This window comes from Pagrus major, chromosome 21 (genome assembly GCF_040436345.1).
Source record: "Pagrus major chromosome 21, Pma_NU_1.0".
Lineage (NCBI taxonomy): Eukaryota > Metazoa > Chordata > Actinopteri > Spariformes > Sparidae > Pagrus > Pagrus major.
This window is the reverse complement of record NC_133235.1, coordinates 29,756,596-29,777,291: the sequence shown is the minus strand read 5'-3', so window position 1 is coordinate 29,777,291 and position 20,696 is coordinate 29,756,596. Positions and strand designations below refer to the sequence as shown.

At 42.1% G+C, this 20,696-nt stretch overlaps 4 protein-coding genes across 4 annotated transcripts; all 4 read left to right on the top strand.

Moving 5' to 3' along the window:
- The first annotated feature begins 118 nt into the window (after positions 1-118).
- On the top strand, positions 119-2,701 carry LOC141016256 (tripartite motif-containing protein 16-like). Its single transcript, XM_073490518.1, has one exon. It carries the CDS (start codon positions 365-367, stop codon positions 2,027-2,029), a length of 1,665 nt encoding a protein of 554 aa, XP_073346619.1. The 5' UTR covers positions 119-364; the 3' UTR covers positions 2,030-2,701.
- Positions 2,702-6,277: 3,576 nt separating this feature from the next.
- LOC141016254 (tripartite motif-containing protein 16-like) lies at positions 6,278-8,097 on the top strand. The gene has a single exon (XM_073490516.1). The coding sequence runs from the start codon at positions 6,278-6,280 to the stop codon at positions 7,952-7,954; it is 1,677 nt and encodes a 558-aa protein (XP_073346617.1). The 3' UTR covers positions 7,955-8,097.
- A 3,150-nt stretch (positions 8,098-11,247) lies between these two features.
- On the top strand, positions 11,248-13,004 carry LOC141016257 (tripartite motif-containing protein 16-like). The gene is made up of 2 exons (XM_073490519.1): positions 11,248-11,758; positions 11,822-13,004. Exons 1-2 carry the CDS (start codon positions 11,248-11,250, stop codon positions 12,922-12,924), a joined length of 1,614 nt encoding a protein of 537 aa, XP_073346620.1. The 3' UTR covers positions 12,925-13,004.
- A 4,201-nt stretch (positions 13,005-17,205) lies between these two features.
- LOC141016253 (tripartite motif-containing protein 16-like) lies at positions 17,206-19,009 on the top strand. Its single transcript, XM_073490514.1, has one exon. It carries the CDS (start codon positions 17,206-17,208, stop codon positions 18,880-18,882), a length of 1,677 nt encoding a protein of 558 aa, XP_073346615.1. The 3' UTR covers positions 18,883-19,009.
- The last annotated feature ends 1,687 nt before the right edge of the window (positions 19,010-20,696 follow it).

Sequence of the window (20,696 nt, the reverse complement as noted above, 5' to 3'; positions counted from 1 at the left end):
AGGACACAAGAGGGCGCCGTCATCCTGCTAACCAGAGATGTAGTGGAGGTTAAAGCATAAATGATCTCTGTTGTAAACAAGTGTTAAACAGTGTCTCTCTCGAACGTACTTGTCCTGGAATGAAGCACAGCTGGATCAGCCCTCCCTCTTCTTCCTGCTCTCAAACACAGCAGCTCCACTCTGTCACTATATCTCCTTGTTCCCTCCCCTTCAGATCTGCACTTTGAATGAGGGTGTAACCAGGAAGTGAAGGAGCTGACGAGCCTCATTCACTGCGGAAGCTCATGTTGTTCAGATCAGAGCTCAGACTAGTTTCAGTTATCAGGAAGTGAAACTCAGACAGTCGTCGACACTCGGAGGTGAAATGGCTCAACAAAACAATCAACTGGACCGAGCAAAGTTCTGCTGTTCCATCTGTTTGGATCTACTGAAGGATCCGGTGACTATTCCCTGTGGACACAGCTACTGCATGAACTGTATTCAAAGCTACTGGGACAGAGAGGATGAGAAGAAAACCCACAGCTGCCCTCAGTGTAGGCAGAGCTTCACACCGAGGCCTGTCCTGGTGAAAAACACCATGTTAGCAGATTTAGTGGAGGAGCTGAAGAAGACTGGACTCCAAGCTGCTCCTGCTGATCTCTGCTATGCTGGACCTGAAGATGTGGCCTGTGATGTCTGCACTGGGAGGAAACTGAGAGCAGTTAAGTCCTGTTTGTTCTGTCTGATCTCTTACTGTGAGAAACATCTTCAGCTTCATTATGATTCACCTGCCTTTGAAAAACACAAGCTGGTGGAGCCGTCAGAGAAGCTCCAGGACAACATCTGCTCTCGTCACGATGAGGTGATGAAGATGTTCTGCCGTACTGATCAGCAGTGTATCTGTTATCTCTGCTCTGTGGACGAACATAAAGGCCACGACACAGTGTCAGCTGCAGCAGAGAGGACTGAGAGGCAGAGAAAGCTGGAGGGGAGTCGACAAAACATCCAGCAGAGAATCCAGGACAGAGAGGAAGATGTGAAGGTGCTTCAACAGGAGGTGGAGGCCATCAATGGCTCTGCTGATAAAGCAGCGGAGCACAGTGAGAAGATCTTCACCGAGCTGATCCGTCTCATGGAGAAAAGACGCTCTGATGTGAAGCAGCAGGTCAGATCCCAGCAGGAAACTGAAGTGAGACGAGTCAAAGAGCTTCAGGAGAAGCTGGAGCAGGAGATCACTGAGCTGAAGAGGAAAGACGCTGAGCTGAAGAAGCTCTCACACACAGAGGATCACAACCAGTTTCTACACAACTGCCCCTCACTGTCAGCACTCAGTGAGTCTACACACTCATCCAGCATCAATATCCGTCCTCTGAGATACTTTGAGGATGTGACAGCAGCTGTGTCAGAGGCCAGAGACAAACTACAGGACGTCCTGAGAGAGACATGGACAAACATCTCACTGACAGTGACTGAAGTGGATGTTTTACTGCCACAACCAGAGCCCAAGACCAGAGCTGGATTCTTAAGATATTCACATGAAATCACACTGGATCCAAACACAGCAAACACATGGCTGTTATTATATGAGGGGAGCAGAAAAGTAGCAAACATGAGACAACAACAGTCTTATTCTAGTCACCCAGACAGATTCACTTACTGTTGTCAGGTCCTGAGTAGAGAGAGTCTGACTGGACGTTGTTACTGGGAGGTGGAGTGGAAAGGAACAGGAATTGAAGTAGCAGTCGCATACAAGAGTATCAGCAGAGCAGGGAAAGTGAGTGAATTTGGACGAAATGACAAATCTTGGTCATTAGATTGTGTCAATAACAGTTATTACTTTTATCACAACAAAGTCCAAACTCCCGTCTCAGGTCCTCGGTCCTCCAGAGTTGGAGTGTACCTGGATCACAGTGCAGGTATTCTGTCCTTCTACAGCGTCTCTGGCACCATCACTCTCCTCCACAGAGTCCAGACCACATTCACTCAGCCTCTCTATGCTGGAGTTTGGATTTATCCTGACACCACTGCTGAGTTCAGTAAAGTCAAATAGACAGAAGTCATTTAAGGGACAGTGAGTTAAATTCTGAGTTTTAACTCTTAAACTTATTCTGTCTTCATGTTTGTGGCTGATTGTTGTGTGGTGTCTTCACCTGTCAATCAAACATGATGGGCGGGACTTTGACATCTTCTCACCTGTTGTTGTGTAAATGTTTGAGTTTCTTTAGGTGGCGCTCCTTCCTGTGTCTGTTTAACCATGGAGGCTCTCACTGCTCATGATGACTTTTGTTCAGCTGAACTGACATTTGTCTGCATGAAGATATAAACGTGTCTGTGCTCTAAATGTGTGTTGAATATTTGTACTGATGTGTTTGCATGTTGTTGTTTCTCTCCCACTGCATGAGTCTAAAGACAGAAAGCAGCAGAGCTTCATTTATCCTACATATTTAGTTCTCATCACTTTGTACATGTTTAAATTCATCTATAATCACATTTACATTTATTTGTTTGGCAGAACAAAAGCTGTCGTTGTTCCAATCGTCACACAAATTCAATAATATATGAGGAAGATCATTTATTATTTTCTTGTATGTAGCTGAGATTCAAACAAACTGATTGTGTGGATGAAGTGAAATCATTGAACCAGAGTCATTGAACAGACTTTACTGATGGGACGTGTGAACAAACTGAAGCTTTACATGGTGAATAAACAAACAGGAACAAAGTCTTTTCTTGTCGTCTTCATTCCAGGGTCTCACACAGAGCTGATGGAGAACATGTGACACTAATATGAGAGTATAACTGAGGCACTTTTTCCCCTGAAACACCACAAAGTTCACAGTTCATGTTCAGAGCTGAAGCCGTCAGAAAATCATCAAATGAATAAATTATTCTTCACGTTTGGTTTCAAGTATTTCCATGTTGTTGAATCATAATTCTAGAAGTCAGAGAACTTAAAAAGCCTCAAATGTCACATTCCTAAATACTATTTACAACCTCTCTGGTCCGTGCATGAAGTATAATGACTCTCCATTGTTTACGTTATATAATGAAACATCCCATTTTTGGGGGTATTTCCTATTTCATTGTCGTAAGACGTGTAACGCAGCATGTTTCTTTATCCAACTTGTACAATGAAAATTGCAAAAGGAAGTCGAGTGCCGGAAACAGCCTTCAAAGTAAAAGTTGGGTGTTTTGAAGCGTGTTGGCCGCAGCTGTCAGTTTAAGGAGAGCGAGATGAAATAAATACAACCTAACAACAAATAGCCTAAATAATTTAGATAATTCATAACTGTTATACAGTGATATTTCCGCCACTTTCCCACAACTGAGAGAGATAATCACCGGGATTTTCAAAGTAAACACAGTGTATTAATTGCAGCTTTAGGTTTTACTCACTAATTATAGGGATACATGACATTAATTATATTATTTAGAATATTTCTGCTGGTAACATACATTTGTGAACACAGACCACACTACAGTTTAATACATCACAATTAATATCCAAACACCCCTAAGCGTCACTTATATGACTGGGCAGGGTCCAGTTAACTCACTTCTAGCATAACTGTAGACATTTCACACAGACTTAGATGGACAAATATTAAAATGTGCAAAACAAAACGTGCAAAACAGCTGATAATAACAAACGAGTAACGTTAGCATAACGTTACAACAGCTGTTTAGCTACAACAGCTGGCAACTTTACCTGCAAACAAAATAGGATTGTTAGCATTGGCTATGTTCTGACGTTAACAGCTAACTACGTTCCTGGCAGGTCAACAGATTTAAACAGTGTTTGGTTGGAGGAGTTTGGTGGATAAGGTGAACAACACCTCCGGCACCTTTTTCAATTTTCATTGTACAAGTTGGATAAAGGAACAAGCTGCATTACGCATCTTACTACAATGAAATAGGAAATACCCCCAAAAATGGGATGTTTCATTATACAACGTAAACAATGCAGATTCATTATACTTCATGCACGGACCCTGAGAGCTGATGTGAAGAATAAAGGTGACTTTCTTCTCTCCCATCTTTCCCGTGTGACCTGAATGCAGCATCAGTGTTACAGGCTGTGACTCCTGTGAACAAACTGACACAGTGTGATGTCACATATATTTAAATGTGTCTTTACTGATGTTGTTTGAAGCTGCCAAAGGCTCAGTGAAGTTTCTACATGTCTTCCTGCAGTGAACATCACAGCAGGTCAACAAGTGAACTGTGAAAACTGATGCAGGACACAAGAGGGCGCCGTCATCCTGCTAACCAGAGATGTAGTGGAGGTTAAAGCAGCTCCTCTCACTTTGTCTGCATATTATTAAGATGATCAGAAACTTTATAAATGTGTCATATATCATGGACCTCTGTAAGTCCAGATGATCCTGTATTGCAGTCTGCTGTTGGAGAGTCGTGTGCTCAGCTCCTCGTTACCTGCAATCTTGCACAAACAGTTCAGGGCGTAGTCACAGTTGTTGGGGCTGAATACAGCGTTTGCATCCATAAAGGAGGGAAACTGGTTCAGGGGTGTAAATGTGAAAAGACTCATTCATACTAACAGTCGAGCTGTCGTCAGTGGCATCAATCCAGTTAATGACGGTCGTTAGAGTTTGAAAGACAAAGAAGATCTAGATTGAAAAGAACAACAACAACGACAACCATGATTTGACAAAAACTAAAGATTTATGAACAACTTTGCCTGTAATTGATTGTAAACGTCTTGTTTTTGAGACATTAAACGTTGCCTTTTCTTCACAGTATGTACAAGTGGAATCTGCAGATCCTCTTAAAGTTTACATGCAGGACGGAGACTTCATGCTGGACATAAATACATTGCTGTCAGGGAAATTTAACTAATTTTTTTACTTCCTGAAAATAGGAATGATGGCTCCATCCACTTTGCTTTAAAGATCAAGGACTGTATTGAACCAGTGGACACCAAACAGAGCAGATGTTCTAACACATTAGCATCTAAAGGACTATGTTGTTGTCCTCGCTGAGTTAATGTTTTATACCTAGTCAAGGTCAGGTACATATGATCCTGCTGACTTTTATACTCTAACGCCTTTTTCTATATTTACAGTCTGAGGATTCCCAAGTTTGTGTTTGATTTAATGTGAGATGCATTTAAACAAATAAATGAGTCACTTCTTCAGCTCTGAACTCAGCAGGACGTGACTGCATCACATCTTTGGAAAATCTGTACATTTAACTTTCATTATTTGAAACATCAAATAAACTTAACAAAGAGAAAACAAAATGGTTTCCCAAGATTTATCACTAATATTTGTGTCAGTATCTTTCTTTCTGCTCACACAAACATTTGCTATTAGTTTTGATGGTTTTCAAAGCTGGTTGAGGGTTGTGGGATCTTTTGAATCAAACTGACTTTGTTGCAAAACATCATCCATGTCAGTAATCCTATCTTGAGTTGTACTTTTTTTGAAAACTAAATCATGGCCCTGATGAGAGTGAACAGCCTCAAGATGGCAGCGTGTCCACAGAAGACGGTCATCCTGATCACACCCATGAAGACTCTTTCTTTCTTTCTTTCTTTCTTTCTTTCTTTCTTTCTTTCTTTCTTTCTTTCTTCCTGCCCTCAAACACAGCAGCTCCACTCTGGCTGTGTCCAAATTCAGGGGCTGCAGCCCACGAAGGTCGCGTTTGAAGGCCAATTATGTCACAACGCCGCGTGAAGGCTGTCCAAATTCAAAGGCTCCTTCAAATGCAGCCTGCCCTTCGCTCTTTTCGGAGGACGCACTGCTACTACCCTTCGCGGCCTCACATATCCCAAGATCCTTTGCGCGCCGCCGCTCAGTCCCGATACAGAAGAGGAAGCAAGAGAAAATGGCGACATCAAGTGCCGCAGACATGACACTCAAATTTAAGTGATGGGTTTATACTCGGTTTTTACTCATTTGAACATCCAACAACAGATATGTTCAACTTCAAGGGACTATAAAACCTCCAAATTTCAACTTTCAGTTAAAATACGTGACGCTGGTACTGCTATGGTAAATATAGTTGTAATTCACCAATGGGTTAATGTTTATTTTGTAATGTTGATAATTCAGCATTCGAAGGCTGCAGCCCCTGAATTTGGACACAGCCACCCTGTCACTATATCTCCTTGTTCCCTCCCCTTCAGATCTGCACTTTAAATGAGGGTGTAACCAGTAAGTGAAAGAGCTGACGAGCCTCATTCACTGCAGAAGCTCATGTTGTTCAGATCAGAGCTCAGACTAGTTTCAGTTATCAGGAAGTGAATCTCAGACAGTCATTGACACTCGGAGGTGAGATGGCGCAGAAAGGAGTTCAACTGGACCGAACAAAATTCTGCTGTTCCATCTGTTTGGATCTACTGAAGGATCCGGTGACTATTCCCTGTGGACACAGCTACTGCATGACCTGTATTCAAAGCTACTGGGATGAAGAGGATGAGAAGAAAACCCACAGCTGCCCTCAGTGTAGGCAGAGCTTCACACCGAGGCCTGTCCTGGTGAAAAACACCATGTTAGCAGATTTAGTGGAGGAGCTGAAGAAGACTGGACTCCAAGCTGCTCCTGCTGATCTCTGCTATGCTGGACCTGAAGATGTGGCCTGTGATGTCTGCACTGGGAGGAAACTGAGAGCAGTTAAGTCCTGTTTATCCTGTCCGGCCTCGTACTGTGAGAAACATCTCCAGCCTCATTATAAAGCAGCTCCGTTAAAGAAACACAAGCTGGTGGAGCCTTCAGAGAAGCTCCAGGAGAACATCTGCTCTCGTCACGATGAGGTGATGAAGATGTTCTGCCGTACTGATCAGCAGTGTATCTGTGATCTCTGCTCTGTGGACGAACATAAAGGCCACGACACAGTGTCAGCTGCAGCAGCGAGGACTGAGAGGCAGAGAGAGCTGGAGGTGAGTCGACAAAACATCCAGCAGAGAATCCAGGACAGAGAGGAAGATGTGAAGGTGCTTCAACAGGAGGTGGAGGCCATCAATGGCTCTGCTGATAAAACAGTGGAGGACAGTGAGAAGATCTTCACCGAGCTGATCCGTCTCATGGAGAAAATATGCTTTGATGTGAAGCAGCAGGTCAGATACCAGCAGGAAACTGAAGTGAGTCGAGTCAAAGAGCTTCAGGAGAAGCTGGAGCAGGAGATCACTGAGCTGAAGAGGAAAGATGCTGAGCTGAAGAAGCTCTCACACACAGAGGATCACAACCAGTTTCTACACAACTACCCCTCACTGTCAGCACTCAGTGAGTCTACACACTCATCCAGCATCAATATCCATCCACCGAGATACTTTGAGGATGTGACAGCAGCTGTGTCAGAGGCCAGAGACAAACTACAGGACGTCCTGAGAGAGACATGGACAAACATCTCACTGATAGTGACTGAAGTGGATGTTTTACTGTCAAACCCACAACCAGAGCCAAAGACCAGAGCTGGACTCTTAAGATATTCACATGAAATCGCACTGGATCCAAACACAGCAAACACATGGCTGTTATTATCTGAGGGGAACAGAAAAGTAGCAAACATCAGACAACCACAGTCTTATTTTAGTCACCCAGACAGATTCACTTACTGTTGTCAGGTCCTGAGTAGAGAGAGTCTGACTGGACGTTGTTACTGGGAGGTGGAGTGGAAAGGAACAGGAATTGAAGTAGCAGTCGCATACAAGAATATCAGCAGAGCAGGGAAAGTGAGTGAATTTGGACGAAATGACAAATCTTGGTCATTAGATTGTGTCAATGACAGTTATTACTTTTATCACAACAAAGTCCAAACTCCCGTCTCAGGTCCTCGGTCCTCCAGAGTTGGAGTGTACCTGGATCACAGTGCAGGTATTCTGTCCTTCTACAGCGTCTCTGAAACCATCACTCTCCTCCACAGAGTCCAGACCACATTCACTCATTCACACATTCATGCTGGAGTTCGGGTTTATTGTTCTGACACCACTGTTGAGTTCAGTAAACTCAAATAGACAGAAGTCATTTAAGGGACAGTGAGTTAAACTCTGAGTTTTAACTCTTAAACTTATTCTGTCTTCATGTTTGTGGCTGATTGTTGTGTGGTGTCTTCACCTGTCAATCAAACATGATGGGCGGGACTTTGACATCTTCTCATCTGTTGTTCTGTAGATGTTTGACTTTCTTCAGGTGGCGCTCCTTCCTGTGTCTGTTTAAAAAAAAGTCTTCAGCTTCACCTCATAGTGTTAAAACAATACGGGACAGTTAATGAGGATAAACAGCAGGGACAAAGTGGCAAAAATTGACATGATTTAAGAAACATTACACAGTAAAAATGAAACAAAATGGGAGATATTGTTTGTGAAGTTCTTAGTAGGCTTCACACAGCATTCGAGTTGTATTTGGTAAAAAAGGACTTACTGTTGACATGTTAGGTGGTTCTTACTTGTTTAAAACACCTCCCTGAAGGTAAACGCTCACAGTGTGAATCCACGGGTCAAAAGAATGACATCGCACATTATCCTGAAATGTTTACTCTCTGTTTAATTCATATTTAATTCATATAATTCCCAAATGATGATGATTGTATGCATGTAAGATATAGATGATGATTTAGTGCATTTGGGGTTTTCTCATGTCGCCATCTTGAGATTTTCTGCCCTTTTCTTCTGTATAGGTAGTGACGCTAAACACAACAAATGTTTTACCCATCGACAGCCAGTCTTTAGCCATTTGAATATCTGTTTAATGTGTTTCTATGTGTGTGTGAGTGGAGAGGGCAACCACTGTATGTTATTGGGCAATCCTGTAATATATAATGGCAATAAAGTTGAATCTTGAACCCTTGATAACTGCTGCCTCTTCTTCCTGCTCTCAAACACAGCAGCTCCACTCTGTCACTATATCTCCTTGTTCCCTCCCCTTCAGATCTGCACTTTAAATGAGGGTGTAACCAGGAAGTGAAAGAGCTGACGAGCCTCATTCACTGCAGAAGCACCAGTTATTTAGATCAAAGCTCAAACTTGATTCGTTTCTCGGGAACTTAAACTCAGGCAGTCACTGAGAGGTGAAATGGCGCAGAAAGGAGTTGAACTGGACGAGGAAACCTTTCTCTTGTTCCATCTGTTTGGATCTACTGAAGGATCCAGTGACTATTCCCTGTGGACACAGCTACTGCATGAACTGTATTCAAAGCTACTGGGACAAAGAGGATGAGAAGAAAGACCACAGCTACCCTCAGTATAGGCAGAGCTTCACACCGAGGCCTGTCCTGGTGCAAAACACCATGTTAGCAGATTTAACAAACTTGTTAAACAAACTTGTCTGTGTTCTAAATGTGTGTTGAATATTTGTACTGATGTGTTTGCATGTTGTTGTTTCTCTTCCACTGCATGAGTCTAAAGAAATCAATAATTACATTTTTTAATTTTTAATTTAATTTTAAATTTTAAGATCCCTTCTAATCCCACAATGGGGAAATTCTCTTTTTCACTCACATTACACACACATGCACATGCATGCGCACACACACACACACAGTGTATAGAGGAGATGAGTGAAGGGGCTGCCACATGCATGGCGCCCAACGAGCAGTGATAGGGGTCGGTGCCTTGCTCAAGGGCACCTCGGCAATGCCCAGGATGTGAACTAGCATTCTCCATTACTAGTCCAAATCAAATACATTTATTTGCTTCGCTGACTACATGCTTTTTTTGTTTTGCAAATCATTGAACAGACTTTACTGATGGGACGTGTGAACAAACTGAAGCTTTACATGATGAATAAACAAACACGAACAAAGTCTTTTCTTGTCGTCTTCATTCCAGGGTCTCACACAGAGCTGATGGAGAACATGTGACACTAATATGAGAGTATAACTGAGGCACTTTTCCTCCTCAAACACCACAAAGTTCACAGTTCACGTTCAGAGCTGAAGCCGTCAGAAAATCATCAAATTAATAAATTATTCTTCACGTTTGGTTTCAAACATTTCCATGTTGTTGAATCATAATTCTAGAAGTCAGAGAACTTAAAACATCCTCAAATGTCACATTCCTAAATACTATTTACAACCTGAGAGCTGATGTGAAGAATATTTGTAAAGGTGAAACTCTTCTCTCCCATCTTTCCCGTGTGACCTGAATGCAGCATCAGTGTTACAGGCTGTGACTCCTGTGAACAAACTGACACAGTGTGATGTCACATATATTTAAATGTGTCTTTACTGATGTTGTTTGAAGCTGCCAAAGGCTCAGTGAAGTTTCTACATGTCTTCCTGCAGTGAACATCACAGCAGGTCAACAAGTGAACTGTGAAAACTGATGCAGGACACAAGAGGGCGCCGTCATCCTGCTAACCAGAGATGTAGTGGAGGTTAAAGCAGCTCCTCTCACTTTGTCTGCGTATTATTAAGATGATCAGAAACTTTATAAATGTGTCATATATCATGGACCTCTGTAAGTCCAGAGTCCAGATGATCCTGTATTGCAGTCTGCTGTTGGAGAGTCGTGTGCTCAGCTCCTCGTTACCTGCAATCTTGCACAAACAGTTCAGGGCGTAGTCACAGTTGTTGGGGCTGAATACAGCGTTTGCATCCATAAAGGAGGGAAACTGGTTCAGGGGTGTAAATGTGAAAAGACTCATTCATACTAACAGTCGAGCTGTCGTCAGTGGCATCAATCCAGTTAATGATGGTCGTTAGAGTTTGAAAGACAAAGAAGATCTAGGTTGAAAAGAACAACAACAACAACAACAACAACCATGATTTGACAAAAACTAAAGATTTATGAACAACATTGCCTGTAATTGATTGTAAACATCTTTTGATGATTTTCAAAGCTGGTTGAGGGTTGTGGGATCTTTTGAATTAAACTGACTTCGTTGCAAAACATCATCCATGTCAGTAATCCTATCTTGAGTTGTACTTTTTTTGAAAACTAAATCATGGCCCTGATGAGAGTGAACAGCCTCAAGATGGCAAAGTGTCCACAGAAGACGGTCATCCTGATCACACCCATGAAGACTCTTTCTTTCTTTCTTTCTTTCTTTCTTTCTTTCTTTCTTTCTTTCTTTCTTTCTTTCTTTCTTTCTCTTCTTCCTGCTCTCAAACACAGCAGCTCCACCCTGTCACTATATCTCCTTGTTCCCTCCCCTTCAGATCTGCACTTTAAATGAGGGTGTAACCAGGAAGTGAAGGAGCTGACGAGCCTCATTCACTGCAGAAGCTCATGTTGTTCAGATCAGAGCTCAGACTAGTTTCAGTTATCAGGAAGTGAATCTCAGACAGTCATTGACACTCAGAGGTGAAATGGCGCAGAAAGGAGTTCATCTGGACCGAACAAAATTCTGCTGTTCCATCTGTTTAGATCTGCTGAAGGATCCTGTGACTATTCCCTGCGGACACAGCTACTGCATGAACTGTATTCAAAGCCACTGGGATGAAGAGGATGAGAAGAAAACCCACAGCTGCCCTCAGTGTAGGCAGAGCTTCACACCGAGGCCTGTCCTGGTGAAAAACACCATGTTAGCAGATTTAGTGGAGGAGCTGAAGAAGACTGGACTCCAAGCTGCTCCTACTGATCTCTGCTATGCTGAACCTGAAGATGTGGCCTGTGATGTCTGCACTGGGAGGAAACGGAAAGCTGTCAAGTCATGTTTATCCTGTCCGGCCTCTTACTGTGATAAACACCTCCAGCCTCATTATGAAGCAGTTCCTTTAAAGAAACACAAGCTGGTGGAGCCGTCAGAGAACCTCCAGGAGAACATCTGCTCTCGTCACGATGAGGTGATGAAGATGTTCTGCCGTACTGATCAGCAATGTATCTGTTATCTCTGCTCTGTGGATGAACATAAAGGCCACGACACAGTGTCAGCTGCAGCAGCGAGGACTGAGAGGCAGAGAGAGCTCGTGGTGAGTCGACAAAACATCCAGCAGAGAATCCAGGACAGAGAGGAAGATGTGAAGGTGCTTCAACAGGAGGTGGAGGCCATCAATGGCTCTGCTGATAAAGCAGTGGAGCACAGTGAAAAGATCTTCACCGAGCTGATCCGTCTCATGGAGAAAAGACGCTCTGATGTGAAGCAGCAGGTCAGATCCCAGCAGGACACTGAAGTGAGTCGAGTCAAAGAGCTTCAGAAGAAGCTGGAGCAGGAGATGACTGAGCTGAAGAGGAAAGACGCTGAGCTGAAGAAGTTCTCACACACAGAGGATCACAACCAGTTTCTACACAACTACCCCTCACTGTCAGCACTCAGTGAGTCTACACACTCATCCAGCATCAATATCCGTCCTCTGAGATACTTTGAGGATGTGACAGCAGCTGTGTCAGAGGTCAGAGACAAACTACAGGACGTCCTGAGAGACACATGGACAAACATCTCACTGACAGTGACTGAAGTGGATGTTTTACTGTCAAACCCACAATCAGAGCCAAAGACCCGAGCTGGACTCTTAAGAAATTCATGTGAAATCACACTGGATCCAAATACAGCAAACACACTTCTGTTATTATCTCAGGGGAACAGAAAAGTAACAAGAATGAGTAAAGAACAGTCTTATTTTAGTCACCCAGACAGATTCACTTACTGGTGTCAGGTCCTGAGTAGAGAGAGTCTGACTGGACGTTGTTACTGGGAGGTGGAGTGGAGAGGGGAAGGAGTTGAAGTAGCAGTCGCATACAAGAGTATCAGCAGAGCAGAGAAAGTGAGTGAATTTGGACGAAATGACAAATCTTGGTCATTATATTGTGACAATAACAGTTATAACTTTTTTCACAACAAAGTCAAAACTCCCGTCTCAGGTCCTCGGTCCTCCAGAGTTGGAGTGTACCTGGATCACAGTGCAGGTATTCTGTCCTTCTACAGCGTCTCTGAAACCATCACTCTCCTCCACAGAGTCCAGACCACATTCCCTCATTCACACATCCATGCTGGAGTTCGGGTTTATTGTTCTAACACCAGTGCTGAGTTAAGTAAAGTCAAATAGACAGAAGTCATTTAAGGGACAGTGAGTTAAACTCTGAGTTTTAACTCTTAAACTTATTCTGTCTTCATGTTTGTGGCTGATTGTTGCGTGGTGTCTTCACCTGTCATTTTAACATTATGGGCGGGACTTTGACATCTTCTCACCTGTTGTTGTGTAAATGTTTGAGTTTCTTTAGGTGGCGCTCCTTCCTGTGTCTGTTTAACCATGGAGGCTCTCACTGCTCATGATGACTTTTGTTCAGCTGAACTGACATTTGTCTGCATGAAGATATAAACGTGTCTGTGCTCTAAATGTGTGTTGAATATTTGTACTGATGTGTTTGCATGTTGTTGTTTCTCTCCCACTGCATGAGTCTAAAGACAGAAAGCAGCAGAGCTTCATTTATCCTACATATTTAGTTCTCATCACTTTGTACATGTTTAAATTCATCTATAATCACATTTACATTTATTTGTTTGGCAGAACAAAAGCTGTCGTTGTTCCAATCGTCACACAAATTCAATAATATATGAGGAAGATCATTTATTATTTTCTTGTATGTAGCTGAGATTCAAACAAACTGATTGTGTGGATGAAGTGAAATCATTGAACCAGAGTCATTGAACAGACTTTACTGATGGGACGTGTGAACAAACTGAAGCTTTACATGGTGAATAAACAAACACGAACAAAGTCTTTTCTTGTTGTCTTCATTCCAGGGTCTCACACAGAGCTGATGGAGAACATGTGACACTAATATGAGAGTATAACTGAGGCAATTTTATCCCCTGAAACACCACAAAGTTCACAGTTCATGCTCAGAGCAGAAGATCATTTGTCAGTCGGTCTTTGTCCTTTCAACTTACTCTGAAGTAAAAAAGGACTTACTGTTGACATGTTAGGTGGTTCTTACTTGTTTAAAACACCTCCCTGAAGGTAAACGCTCACAGTGTGAATCCACGGGTCAAAAGAATGACATCGCACATTATCCTGAAATGTTTACTCTTTGTTTAATTCATATTTAATTCATATCATTCCCAAATGATGATGATTGTATGCATGTAATATATAGATAATGATTTAGTGCATTTGGGGTTTTCTCACGTTGCCATCTTGAGGTTTTCTGCCCCTTTCCTACTGTATAGGTAGTGACGCTAAACACAACAAATATTTTACCCATCCCCAGCCAGTCTTTAGCCATTTGAATATCTGTTTAAATAGTTTCTGTGTGTGTGTGAGTGGAGAGGGCAACCACTGTATGTTATTGGGCAATCATGTATTATATAATGGCAATAAAGTTGAATCTTGAACCCTTGATAACTGCTGCCTCTTCTTCCTGCTCTCAAACACAGCAGCTCCACCCTGTCACTTAATCTCCTTGTTCCCTACCCTTCAGATCTGCACTTTAAATGAGGGTGTAACCAGGAAGTGAAGGAGCTGACGAGCCTCATTCACTGCAGAAGCACCAGTTATTTAGATCAAAGCTCAAACTTGATTAGTTTCTCGGGAACTTAAACTCAGGCAGTCACTGAGAGGTGAAATGGCGCAGAAAGGAGTTCAACTGGACGAGGAAACCTTTCTCTTGTTCCATCTGTTTGGATCTACTGAAGGATCCGGTGACTATTCCCTGTGGACACAGCTACTGCATGAACTGTATTCAAAGCTACTGGGACAATGAAGAGAAAGACCACAGCTGCCCTCAGTATAGGCAGAGCTTCACATAGAGGCCTGTCCTGGTGAAAAACACCATGTTAGCAGATTTAACAAACTTGTTAAACAAACTTGTCTGTGCTGTAAATGTGTGTTGAATATTTGTACTGATGTGTTTGCATGTTGTTGTTTCTCTTCCACTGCATGAGTTTAAGAAATCAATGATTACATATACATTCATTTGCTTCGCTGACTACATGCTTTTTTTGTTTTGCAAAATGACTTACAAATGTGAGGTATTATAAATGTAGTTATAATTATCATAATCAATGAGTAGTGTATTCATCATTTTTTTGTACATAGCTGAGATTCTGGTCCAACAAATTGACTGTGTGGATGAAGAGAATCATTGAACAGACTTTACTGATGGGACATGTGAACAAACTGAAGCTTTACATGATGAATAAACAAACAGGAACAAAGTCTTTTCTTGTCGTCTTCATTCCAGGGTCTCACACAGAGCTGATGGAGAACATGTGACACTAATATGAGAGTATAACTGAGGCACTTTTTCCCCTGAAACACCACAAAGTTCACAGTTCATGTTCAGAGCTGAAGCCGTCAGAAAATCATCAAATGAATAAATTATTCTTCACGTTTGGTTTCAAGTATTTCCATGTTGTTGAATCATAATTCTAGAAGTCAGAGAACTTAAAAAGCCTCAAATGTCACATTCCTAAATACTATTTACAACCTGAGAGCTGATGTGAAGAATATTTGTAAAGGTGACTGTCTTCTCTCCCATCGTTCCCGTGTGACCTGAATGCAGCATCAGTGTTACAGGCTGTGACTCCTGTGAACAAACTGACACAGTGTGATGTCACATATATTTAAATGTGTCTTTACTGATGTTGTTTGAAGCTGCCAAAGGCTCAGTGAAGTTTCTACATGTCTTCCTGCAGTGAACATCACAGCAGGTCAACAAGTGAACTGTGAAAACTGATGCAGGACACAAGAGGGCGCCGTCATCCTGCTAACCAGAGATGTAGTGGAGGTTAAAGCAGCTCCTCTCACTTTGTCTGCGTATTATTAAGATGATCAGAAACTTTATAAATGTGTCATATATCATGGACCTCTGTAAGTCCAGAGTCCAGATGATCCTGTATTGCAGTCTGCTGTTGGAGAGTCGTGTGCTCAGCTCCTCGTTACCTGCAATCTTGCACAAACAGTTCAGGGCGTAGTCACAGTTGTTGGGGCTGAATACAGCGTTTGCATCCATAAAGGAGGGAAACTGGTTCAGGGGTGTAAATGTGAAAAGACTCATTCATACTAACAGTCGAGCTGTCGTCAGTGGCATCAATCCAGTTAATGATGGTCGTTAGAGTTTGAAAGACAAAGAAGATCTAGATTGGATAGAACAACAACAACAACGACAACCATGATTTGACAAAGACTAAAGATTTATGAACAACTTTGCCTGTAATTGATTGTAAATGTCTTGTTTTTGAGACATTAAACGTTGCCTTTTCTTCACAGTATGTGCCAGTGGAATCTGCAGATCCTCTTAAAGTTTACATGCAGAATGGAGACTTCATGCTGAACATAAATACATTGCTGTCAGGGAAATTTAACTCCTAGTTTTTTACTTCCTGAAAATAGGAATGATGGCTCCATCCACTTTGCTTTAAAGATCAAGGACTGTATTGAACCAGTGGACACCAAACAGAGCAGATGTTCTAACACATTAGCATCTAAAGGACTATGTTGTTGTCCTCGCTGAGTTAATGTTTTATTGTCTTTCCTTTTTCTTTCTTTCTTTCTTTCTTTCTTTGTTTCTCTGTTTGTTTGTTTCTTTCTTTCTTTCTTTCTGAATTTAAAAATACAAAGTGGATCATTTCTGCATTAAAATGTATCACAGCAACATTTCTTTTGTTTTTGCTACACACAGATGAATTGATGTGTTTGCTTGTTTCAGCTGGACTCTGCTCTTATTTTAAGGTCAGTAATCTTCAGTGTTTGACACTTTTTAAGAGCGATTCTTCTCTAATTTCAGTTTCTGCTGCCAGTTGTACAGTTCAGCTTCACTACAGTGTGTTTCTGTGTGAATAACTGTATTGACACTAATCATTAAGACTTAACGTCACTGGTGTGATCAGAACGTAACTTCTAACGTTGGCTCGTTGTGACAAAACTCAACATTTATGTATAAAAGTGTAGATTTCCCAGATTCATCCAGTCATCATGACAGTCTACACCTGAACTGCAGAGTCAAATGGTCTGATGCATCCATGTTGTGGGATTCAGAGACGGAACAAGAAACTTATTTGATTTATTTGTTTGCATGCATCTCACATTAAAATACACCTTTTAATCCAGATTATATTAGAGTTTAACATTTTCATCTGATGTCTTGGAATCACTGTAACCATGAAAAACTTTGATAAAACTATATTTTAGGAGAACAAATGAGCTGATTGTGAAAACTTGTCCCCTCCCCTTCAGATCTGCACTTTAAATGAGGGTGTAACCAGGAAGTGAAGGAGCTGACGAGCCTCATTCACTGCAGAAGCTCATGTTGTTCAGATCAGAGCTCAGACTAGTTTCAGTTATCAGGAAGTGAATCTCAGACAGTCATTGACACTCGGAGGTGAAATGGCGCAGCAAAACAATCAGCTGGACCGAACAAAATTCTGCTGTTCCATCTGTTTGGATCTACTGAAGGATCCGGTGACTATTCCCTGTGGACACAGCTACTGCATGAACTGTATTCAAAGCCACTGGGATGAAGAGGATGAGAAGAAAACCCACAGCTGCCCTCAGTGTAGGCAGAGCTTCACACCGAGGCCTGTCCTGGTGAAAAACACCATGTTAGCAGATTTAGTGGAGGAGCTGAAGAAGACTGGACTCCAAGCTGCTCCTGCTGATCTCTGCTATGCTGAACCTGAAGATGTGGCCTGTGATGTCTGCACTGGGAGGAAACGGAAAGCTGTCAAGTCATGTTTATCCTGTCCGGCCTCTTACTGTGATAAACACCTCCAGCCTCATTATGAAGCAGTTCCTTTAAAGAAACACAAGCTGGTGGAGCCGTCAGAGAAGCTCCAGGAGAACATCTGCTCTCGTCACGATGAGGTGATGAAGATGTTCTGCCGTACTGATCAGCAGTGTATCTGTTATCTCTGCTCTGTGGACGAACATAAAGGCCACGACACAGTGTCGGCTGCAGCAGAGAGGACTGAGAGGCAGAGAGAGCTGGAGGTGAGTCGACAAAACATCCAGCAGAGAATCCAGGACAGAGAGGAAGATGTGAAGGTGCTTCAACAGGAGGTGGAGGCCATCAATGGCTCTGCTGATAAAGCAGTGGAGCACAGTGAGAAGATCTTCACCGAGCTGATCCGTCTCATGGAGAAAAGACGCTCTGATGTGAAGCAGCAGGTCAGATCCCAGCAGGAAACTGAAGTGAGTCGAGTCAAAGAGCTTCAGGAGAAGCGGGAGCAGGAGATCACTGAGCTGAAGAGGAAAGACGCTGAGCTGAAGAAGCTCTCACACACAGAGGATCACAACCAGTTTCTTCACAACTACCCCTCAGTGTCAGCACTCAGTGAGTCTACACACTCATCCAGCATCAATATCCGTCCTCTGAGATACTTTGAGGATGTGACAGCAGCTGTGTCAGAGGCCAGAGACAAACTACAGGACGTCCTGAGAGAGACATGGACAAACATCTCACTGACAGTGACTGAAGTGGATGTTTTACTGTCAAACACACTACCAGAGAACAAGATCAGAGCTGGACTCTTAAGATGTTCACGTGAAATTACACTGGATTTAAACACAGCAAACACATGGCTGTTATTATCTGAGGGGAACAGAAAAGTAACAAACATCAGTCAACAACAGTCTTATTCTGGTCACCCAGACAGATTCACTTACTGTTGTCAGGTCCTGAGTAGAGAGAGTCTGACTGGACGTTGTTACTGGGAGGTGGAGTGGAAAGGAACAGGAGTTGAAGTAGCAGTCGCATACAAGAGTATCAACAGAGCAGGGAAAGTGAGTGGATTTGGACAAAATGACAAATCTTGGTCATTAGATTGTGACAATGACAGTTATAACTTTTATCACAAGAAAGTCAAAACTCGCGTCTCAGGTCCTCGGTCCTCCAGAGTTGGAGTGTTCCTGGATCACAGTGCAGGTATTCTGTCCTTCTACAGCGTCTCTGAAACCATCACTCTCCTCCACAGAGTCCAGACCACATTCACTGAACCTCTCTATGCTGGACTACGCTTTTATTATGCTTTTGGAGACTCTGCTGAGTTCAGTAAACTCAAATAGACAGAAGTCATTTAAGGGACAGTGAGTTAAATTCTGAGTTTTAACTCTTAAACTTATTCTGTCTTCATGTTTGTGGCTGATTGTTGTGTCGTGTCTTCACCTGTCAATCAAACATGATGGGCGGGACTTTGACATCCACTTTGTACATAAATTCATCTATGATCTCATTTACATTTATTTGTTTGGCAGAACAAAAGCTGTCGTTGTTCCAATCGTCACACAAATTCAATAATATATGAGGAAGATCATTTATTATGTTCTTGTACGTAGCTGAGATTCAAACAAACTGATTGTGTGGATGAAGTGAAATCATTGAACCAGAGTCATTGAACAGACTTTACTGATGGGACGTGTGAACAAACTGAAGCTTTACATGGTGAATAAACAAACAGGAACAAAGTCTTTTCTTGTCGTCTTCATTCCAGGGTCTCACACAGAGCTGATGGAGAACATGTGACACTAATATGAGAGTATAACTGAGGCACTTTTCCTCCTCAAACACCACAAAGTTCACAGTTCATGTTCAGAGCTGAAGCCGTCAGAAAATCATCAAATGAATAAATTATTCTTCACGTTTGGTTTCAAGTATTTCCATGTTGTTGAATCATAATTCTAGAAGTCAGAGAACTTAAAAAGCCTCAAATGTCACATTCCTAAATACTATTTACAACCTGAGAGCTGATGTGAAGAATATTTGTAAAGGTGACTCTCTTCTCTCCCATCTTTCCCGTGTGACCTGAATGCAGCATCAGTGTTACAGGCTGTGACTCCTGTGAACAAACTGACACAGTGTGATGTCACATATATTTAAATGTGTCTTTACTGATGTTGTTTGAAGCTGCCAAAGGCTCGGTGAAGTTTCTACATGTCTTCCTGCAGTGAACATCACAGCAGGTCAACAAGTGAACTGTGAAAACTGATGCAGGACACAAGAGGCCGCCGTCATCCTGCTAACCAGAGATGTAGTGGAGGTTAAAGCAGCTCCACTCACTTTGTCTGCATGTTATTAAGATGATTAGAAAAATGTACAAAACCAACCCCATATTTGTTCTATATTTTGTTGAGTTGTGTACTGATATCATCCAAAATGTTTCCCACAATGTTCAAAACAGAGAAATCCAGGTGGAGGAGGGAAGTCGGGGAACATGATGAACATAACTTGATTAAAATGATAAAACATTAGCTCTTGTCTGAATATTTCAGCCTCAGTCGCGTACAATATATATATATATTTTTTAAAGCAATGGTCTTTGTTTAACGATGTAGACAACAACTCTCATGATGCCATGCTACTTGTGTCTTTTGTTTTGTTAGAGAGACCCCTAGTGGCAGGAATTGCAAACTGTGCACAGAAAAATAAAAGTCGATTCATTGACAGTAAAATTATTTAGATGAAATATAACCCAAGTAAAAACAGGACGTGTTGTCCCGACAGTCTGATTTCCCCCCAGTGGTCGATATAAAAGACCTACTTTGTTTTTGTTTCTTTTAGTTTTTTAGTAACATGTGTAACTATGTTTCTGTGTGACGTACCGGCTTCAAGGATCAGGAATGATGAGAAATCTGAAGAAAGGTTAAACGTGAACGTTGATATTTGACCTCAGCCCCAGACCTGAACAGATTTAAAGGGTAACTCCACCAATTTTCCAGTTTAAATTGTTTTTACAGGTCTTTTGTTACAGGAGTTTTACTGCATATGTGAAAAAAGTAGTATAAAACCTTTTGTGGCTGCAGAGGAAGCTGCATGTAATCTGATGAATGGCCTCCAGTGATGTCACTCAGTGGCTAAGTTGCATTGTGGGTAATGTAGGCAG